Source organism: Anopheles gambiae, chromosome X, assembly GCF_943734735.2.
Source record: "Anopheles gambiae chromosome X, idAnoGambNW_F1_1, whole genome shotgun sequence".
Classification (NCBI taxonomy): domain Eukaryota; kingdom Metazoa; phylum Arthropoda; class Insecta; order Diptera; family Culicidae; genus Anopheles; species Anopheles gambiae.
Genome location: NC_064600.1, coordinates 4,619,207 through 4,627,581, shown reverse-complemented (window position 1 = coordinate 4,627,581; position 8,375 = coordinate 4,619,207). Strand labels below are relative to the sequence as shown.

At 46.6% G+C, this 8,375-nt stretch overlaps 1 protein-coding gene across 2 annotated transcripts; it reads left to right on the top strand.

Annotated features, from left to right (window-relative positions):
* The first annotated feature begins 886 nt into the window (after positions 1-886).
* LOC1272016 (uncharacterized) lies at positions 887-7,116 on the top strand. 2 transcript variants are annotated; one of them, XM_310881.6, is made up of 4 exons: positions 887-1,120; positions 4,215-4,603; positions 4,670-4,822; positions 4,920-7,116. In XM_310881.6, the coding sequence occupies exons 2-4, from the start codon at positions 4,435-4,437 to the stop codon at positions 5,243-5,245; spliced, it is 648 nt and encodes a 215-aa protein (XP_310881.4). In that variant the 5' UTR covers positions 887-1,120; positions 4,215-4,434; the 3' UTR covers positions 5,246-7,116. The 2 variants fall into 2 exon arrangements, with proteins under 2 accessions (XP_310881.4, XP_061501523.1); XM_061645539.1 differs by lacking the exon at positions 887-1,120 and adding an exon at positions 1,325-1,447.
* Positions 7,117-8,375: the final 1,259 nt, after the last annotated feature.

The window sequence follows — 8,375 nt, the reverse complement described above, 5'->3', positions numbered from 1 at the left end:
TCGAGAAATGTCATTTTGCTCTGAACAACTTCACCTTGTCATTTATAACACCTTGGTCTCAACATCCTTGGTCGTTCCCACGATACATTTTCCAACAATTAAAATTCATACCACCAGAATGACATGTCTAATGTGCTACTATGGGCTATCGATACAACCCAGGTGACAACTGTTCTACATTTTTAGCTTAAACTCCTTGCGAACAGCTCGATTGAACCCATTGCCTCATATGAACGCTTGAAAACATGGGTGTGTGAGTGAACAACGATGTGTTGAAGCGTTGAAGTTTATGTCAGAACTTCGGTAGAAGCCGGACAAACAAGAAGCTTGCAGTTTCGTCCTCGGTGTTCAACAGCCAAAACACTGAGTAAAAAGAAATAAACGATCTGTCCAGGAGCATCAGAATAGCTGAGAAACGCAGGGAAAATAACAAAACAACGTGAAAGAGTGTTTTATAATAAACTTGTTGTTTAATATGGATTGAACAGTACGCATGTTTTGTTTTGGGCCGGTAGCTTGTGCACAACGTGATGACATTTCTCAAAATGGCACCAGAAAAAACGCTTCACACTGACGTTTCAACTGTTATAATAAGCTTAAACTCTGCAATATCGCTTGCTCTTTAAGCCAATTTTAAGCCTGCTCTTTAAGCTTCCAGCAACTCGAAAAACGCTAACAATCTGCTCGAAAATGTCACTTGGGAAATTATAAAAATTGTAAGTTCCGCAACTGATTTCGGAGTCCATTTCGATTTCGGAGACGATTCCGATAAGTTTATCTGGACCTACTATCCGGTATTCCGACCAAAGCATCTTTTTCCCATCACCACTCTAGACGCGCCACAGAGTGACGTACACGTCAAACCGCGCTGGCTGTCACCGTTCGCGCGCGCCATGTACGCACCTGTGCGTTCTCAGCAATCGTTCGGGGCTGCAGCAAGGCAGCTTGGCATTTTTGGGGAGCCCCCACGAAAGTTTTTGTTTTCCCTCGTACGGTACAACGCCAGCTCCAGGTGGTGGGTGAAACAACAGTCCGCTTCCGCAGGATCAGCAATCAACGCACGCGAAAGGAGGTGTGCATCTGTGCGTGTAAAAAGCCCGGCCGCAACGCAACGCAAAAGGTAAGTTTCGGTGGTGGTACGGTGCCAAAAAGGTGTAAAAAAAACCCCATTCCCCGTACCCCGAGCGGGGCTGCTTTGCTCGCCCGTCAACCCACTCTTGATGCAGCATTGGTAAACGGGAAGTGTGGTGGGAGGAGGTGTGTGGAGCGGCCGTGTCGGTTGCAGTTTCGCCTTTTGTGCCCATACACCCAGCGAGATTGCAGCACTGTGTGAAGCAATCGTACCCGTACTGGCTGTGCAGTGCTGGCCGCTTCTGTTGGCATCGGAAAGGGCCCGACGGCCCGTGGGAGACTTTTCCGGTTTGTCCCCGCCTGCAAGAAACGCTGCGTAAGCGATAGGGAAATTAATAGAAAAGTGTTGCAACATTCTTGCAATAGTAGAAAATACATGCTGATGTGTTGACGCACGCGTGTATAGGTGTGTGTATGTGTGTGTGTGTGTGGAGTGCATTTCCCGCTTGGTGGGGGTTTCTGGAACCAAAACATGTTCGCCCCGTTTGAACATTCTGGAATGTTATAGCCAAAAATCTAATTATCACTCCGTCAAAAGGGGGGAAAAACACGTTCGTGTCAAGCGCCAATCGGTTTGATCGTTTGCTACATTGTTTAAAACATATTTTTAGGGCCGTGCCTTCCCCCCCCTCCAGCACACAGTCGCCAACGGAGCGTGCAATTATTTACCGCTATTTATAGATAAAACCAGCCCCAGTTAAGGATAGTAAGGTCACGAGCAGCGCCACGCAACCAGGCACGGACCGCAGGCAAACAATCCTCCCGGGAGCACCACTTCCCATTCGGTGGCAGGATCACGCAAACGTTTACAGTTCACAGGAAGCGCCACGCGAAGGAAATTAATGCTGGAAGTGCGCGTCACCAGCGCCTTTAAGCACCAACACCAAACAAGGGTGCATTCGGCAAACACGTCTTACGCACGGTGTGCGCGGCTGCCTGCCCGCCGGCTGTAACCTTAGCCATGCCTGCGTATGCGCGTGCGATACTTCCGGTTTCGGCTGTTTTTATTCATTTGTTGGCGTTGCCCTTCCACCGGTCGGGTACCGCGATGACTAACTGCCTAGCGGCACCCCGTTGGTTCATGGCCATAAATGAATGTTGAGCGCGCACCTCGGCGGGGTTCAACCACTGACTCATACCGCACACACGGCCTGCTGTGCGGCTGAATACGCAATCGATGTACTACCGAAACGACTTGCTAGGAGTATAGCACGGCAACGGGGTTGACTGGCGCGGGTGTAGACTTAGCTGTTGCTCGTAATTATCTCATTTTAAGATTGCATTTGATGCATTGGTTTTGTTGTATCTGAAGCCTATTGCACCCAGATGAGTCGCCCTGGGATTGCTTACTTGCAATAACAGAGAACATTTTCTGTTGTTAGTTACCATACATAGAAATGGCAAAGCACGTGATCATTAGGGGTAGTACGCTATTTTAATGAAGATTTCAACGGAATTTATTGATGATAATTTTAAAAATCACTTAACCGTTTTGATTCAGCTTACAGACAGCTTCAAAGTCTGGATATTTATTTTATTTTTCAATTGAGTTTCTTTATATCCAGTCCATCGGCTGTCTCGAATTTGATTCGTGACATGAACGTTCGTAACATGAAACATCTGCGCACATGATTGTAGCAATTGCATGTTTTTTTTTGCAATATTTGAACTTCATATATTGCAAATAATTACTCTTTATTGGAAACAATATTCTGTAATTCAAACCAATACGATCGTCGAAAGTCCTTTAAAAGATACTTTTTTTTATTAAACTGATTTCGAGTCAAGAATGCAGCCGGTTCAACAGTTCAACACGGATTTTAGTTTTTGATTATTTAAAAAGAAAAAGAAGCAAATCGAAAATTCGAAAAAAAAGCTTACACAAACTAGTTCCGATCCGACTCTGATAATTTCGGAACTGACCCCAAGTGGTAGCATTATCCGTCCAGCATTATCCGGAGTCGTTCGAAGTCGTCCGGAGTCAACTGGAGTCGGCCGGAGTCGCTCCAAGTTGGAGTCATCCGGAGTCGTCTGGAGTCATCCGGCGTCATCCGGAGTCGCTAGGAGTCGTCCGGAGTCATCCTAAGTCGCTGGGAATATGAGTCTTCTGGAGGCATCCGGAATCGTCCGGAGTCGCTCGGAGGAGTCTTCTGGAGTCATCCGGAGTCATCCTAAGTCGCTGGGAATATGAGTCTTCTGGAGGCATCCAGAGTCGTCCGGAGTCATCCGAGGTTGTCCGGAGTCATCCGGATTCGTCCGGAGTTGACCTTCGTAACAAAGAAACTCATACGCAAAGGGAAAGACAAAACCCCCAGCGAATTTAAATATCTGATCACAAGAACATTACTCCGAACCGCTCCAGTAGACTCCGATAAGCTCTGGGCGACTCCGAATGACGCCGACTTCTGTCGACTCTGGCTTCGGGAGGCACTCCGGACGATTCCGGAAGACTCCAGACGACTCTGGCTTCGGGACGACTCTGGACAATTTTGGACGACATCGGACTAATCTGGACGACTCCGGACGACTCTGGACGACTCCGGACGACTCTGGACGATCTCGGACGACTCTGGACGACCTCGGACGACTCCGAACGACTTCCAGACGACGCCGGACGACTCCGGGTAGAACTAGTGATTCCGATTTTGCCGGAGTTGGAATCGGACTAACAATAGCAGGAGTAGGATCAGATTCGTGGGTGCGCTCCAGAGAGCACATCACTAGCAGAAACTAATAGTAAAGTTTTTGTTTGGTTTTAGAATGAGCAATTAACACTTTGCGCTACGCGGAACCGATAAATTGCTCTACTTTAATTTAAACACGCTCTACATACACAATTGATAAGAAGGTAACTGCAATAACCCTGCCTTTTGATAACAAGCTGGCTATGCTGAGCTAATCGTTCGCGAGTATGTAGCGTATGGAAATGAAGAATATTGTTCTGCATGGATCTAAAATTGATGGATTGAATGAAGCACAAACAATACTTTTGCTACATTACGATTTAAACGCACTGTTAATGTGTGCCAACTTTAGTTCAACTATAATGTTAAATTGTTTACCTTTCTGTTTTTTCATTCCAGTTGACACCATCACTTACCCGCTGCAGTTAACAAAACCGTCCGAGCAAGGAGAGCAAGCAAATAGATACAACAAACGAACGTAGCGCCCAGACAGTAAATACGAACGCGGAAGGTTTCTTTTTTTCTCTCTGGTGCGCCGGATTAACGTTCTTTTAACATATACACACACACACGTTTGACGTAAAAAAAACCACAACAAGCAATTAAAAGGCAAACAGCGATGCCGGAAAGTGGACCTGTGTACCAGCCGACGACGGTCTCGTTCGAGGCGCGTCCGAGCGCGGGCGGACTGCTGGCCCAAACTACGGCCGTCTCGTCGATGAAGATGCTGCGCAAACCGGCCATCCAGGTGTCGATACTGGTGTTCGGCTTGATCATGTTTGCCACAGGTGAGAGGACGCAAAGTTTGCGCAAACCTTGGTTTTAATTAATCGCTCTTATTTTTTTTCCGGCAGGAATCGCACTGGTTGCTAGCGGCTCGGCAGACTACTCCGATGCGGAGCAGCACCCGGAAATCAACCCGGAGGGCAAGGTGCAGGAGGAGCGCATCGACGTCGGGCTGATCGTGACCGGGGCAATCATCACGCTGTTCGGAATCGTTTTCCTCGGTAGCGTACCGTTTTTCACCGCAACAACGCAACGAAAAAACGCAACCAATCTGCATCATTTACCTAATTTGCATATTTTGTTTCTTTTTTTTTGCAGGACTCTACGTGAAGGTGGCGGACTGGCGACGCAGCTGCGTCTGCCCGTGCGTGCTGTCGAAAAAGCAGGGCCTGGCCCGGCAGCTGCAGGGCAACGGGGGCGGCCAGATACTGGCGCTCAACCCGAGCACCGACCCGCTGGTGTCGCACACGCAGTACGCACCGGTGTCGGAGATACCGACGCGCCAGGAGGACGAGGAGCGGCGGAACCTGATGCCGGACAGCAAGGACTCGTGCATGAGCAGCGCGGAGGAGTCGGACCGGATGCTCGATACGGATCCGCGGATTGTGCTCCGGCCGATCGGCAGCACGCTGGAGGATGCCTAAAACACAGCGAGGGGCACAAGGGTAGGCCGACCACTACAAAACACCGATGATAGAGATGGACCGAGAGAGCGAGAGAGAGAGAGAGAAAGAGAGGTAGGGAGAGGACGATCTAGAGGCGATGTGTGGTGGGTAGGGCGACGGAGTAGGAAGCCTCGAGCAAGCCACGAGAAGTGTGGTAAGTGAATTTTGGATATGTGTGTGTGTGCTATTGTATTATGGATAGGTAATTGGTAAAACGGGGAAAGGAAAGACGTTAAAGGCGTTTAACGATGCTGCATTCCCTCCCAGGTTGCCCTTGCATTTGTTCATTCCCTGGTCCACGCTCGTGAGCGTGATTTTTTTTATGCACGCAGAAGATTTTGTTGCAAACAGTTACATCATCTAATGCTCACACACACACACACACACATACTAATGTGTGCACACAAGGCATCACGGAGTTTAGTCGAATTTAGGGTACAATTCGTAAGAAAGAAGAAAAAAAGCATTCATTAATGTGCATTTGCCAGCTACATCCATTCTTTTTAAAAAAAACACACACACAAAAGTATTGCTTTAGTATGTAATAACAAACTGGGCGCTATTTTCGAACTCACGGTGGCTAGTCGCGCTCGTGCAAAGCGGTTGAAGGTTATAGTATTTGCTTTTTTTTTTTTGAATATTATTATTTATACGCGGTGGAGCAGTTATAGGAATAGTACCTAGACATATCTTCTTTATCTCTTTTTTTTTTCAATTAAAAAACGTTCCAACATTCTGTTCGTCTTAGCGAACAGTTAAGCGTCTGTTAGGTATGGTAACAATTATCTCTCTTTCTCTCTTTTTTTTGCACTGGACTACATTTACATTTAAGAAAGCGGCAGCAAACGCAAGAGAGAAGCAACTTAATCAAGCAAAACAAAAGAAGAAGAAAAACGATGTACCTTACCCGCACTCTCTCACTCATACTTACGTTTTCGTAGTTTAATTTAGCAGCATGCCGTAGTTAGCTTTTACATGGGTTTTTTTCAGGAGTTCTCATAGTTGTAGGACACTTCCTTGACTCTTTTCTATGTGAAGTGAACTTCATATGATGGAAATTGGACTCTATGGCATCCTTTTTAGACAGGCTACTTTAAAATCCGTATTAGATTTGTCCAACAAGAGTGATAGAGAGTCCAATTCCCATTACATTAAGTTCAATTCACTTAAGAAAGTGTTGATAAAGTGTCCCACAGCCATGAGAACTCCTGGAAAACCCTGTATTTTCGTCTCTCTACACACACACACACACCGTGCGAATGCGCATCCGTGTACGCTTTTGTTTTGGCAGGGACAGGGCAGCTTCTCCAGCTCCAGCCGAACATTTTCCAATAGGAAGAAGGAACCGTCCAAGAGCGCGCACTGGCGCAAATGCAGGCGCTTTTTTATTTATCATAGGCCAACATTGAATCCCTCCAGCCGAGATAGAACACACACACAGACAGGTGTGTTGCAACACACTGTAAGAGCCAGCTCTGTGCATAGAAAGGCCTAATCTTGCGGGTGGTTGTAAGTGGTGTGTATAGGCTTCTTTTTTCTCGAGTACGGTGTGGATAGTTTGTTTTTTGAGTAATTTTTCCAACTTATTTTTATAAAACAAAGAATGTGTTAAGAGCGTGCAAGTGCCACTTTTAAAACTGCACAGGAGACAGTATTCCCCCCCCCCCTCCCCTGTAAGTCCTTAATATAATATCAGCGCGAAACGGAGGAAGGAAGCCGCCTGGCCCGTGGTTACAAAATACGAACCCCTCCTGCAAGAAAGGCTAGGAGATAGGACGCGGTTCGCGCGGTACACATTTTTAAAAAATAAATCTCTTAATAAATAGGACATAGTTTACGATAAACCACAATGGTGTGTGTGTGCATGCGTTGTTTCTTCTTTTCAAATTGTGTTTATCTTGTAGTTAGAATTCGTTGCGTTGCGTGCATGAGAGTTTTTCTTTTGTTGTAAATAAGAAAATCAAACGATTTCAACAGCTCGCTTCAGGTATCGATTTCAAATCGCACACATAGGCATTCCACATTCCACCGGCAGAGCAGCGTGCCGAGAAGAAAGTGAAAAGAGCGGGGAGCCGTGGTGTGCGCGCCCGATCTCTTATTTAAATTCCTGCTCCATCTTCTGTACGGCGACAAGCGAAAAGCGAAACCCTAATGTGTTCGCGGACCCCTGCACACTCTGTATTTAACCGTACGCGCGATCGCGCGCTTGCGTTTCGGTTATTTATGCCAAACATGCGTGGTGCGCCTATCCCGCGATTCATGCACAACATCACACGCGTGCAGCCCCACGTTCGAAATGTGTGGCGTAGTCGGTTTGATGCGCAACGGCGACAGATTAAATGTTTACTCTCACTTTTCGGTTTATTTTTTTTTTAAATTACCCTATTCGGTCAGATTCCCAAAGAGCGGTCGGGTGTGCTGTGGGAGCGGTAGGGAGTCCGACGACCTGCCCGTTGCTCCCGTGACGTGAGAGTGTGGTTTCGAGTTGAGAGCTTCGAACACGACATCGCGATTGAGGGGAGTCGTGTGAGTGAGCGACTAGTGCTGCGACTAGTTTATGGATCTTTGGTTGAGAATTATTTTTACGAAACTACAGCGATGCGTGATTCGAATCTCGGAAAATTCATGAAACTCCAACAACTCTTGCAACCATAAAGCGTCTTGAGGCTCCAAAAAACCCTGAATCCATAAAGTATCTTGCATCTCAGAACTTGTATGAATCACTGAAGATCTATTTCTTCTATTAGACTGCGTAAAGCAATCACGCCCGCCATTTGACCTACGCAGTCATGCCAGCCTATACTGGCTTTCGAAACTTTTTTGTTTACGAATCTAGCTTTATGGAACTAAAGAGATTCATGAATTCTTATAACAAATATCTTGAATCTTAAGTCTCTATAGATCACAAATTTCCTAAGATTCCTCAATTTCATGATGATCTTCAGAAAACAAACATTCGAAAACGCCTAGATCCGTCCGGAGTCGAGGTCGTTCGGAGTTGGAGTCGTCTGGAGTTGAATTCGGAGTCACCCGGAGTTGCAGTCCTTTCTTTCTAAGAATAGTGGAGTAAATTCCTGACCAAAAACATTGCACCTGCTGTCTCCGGCCG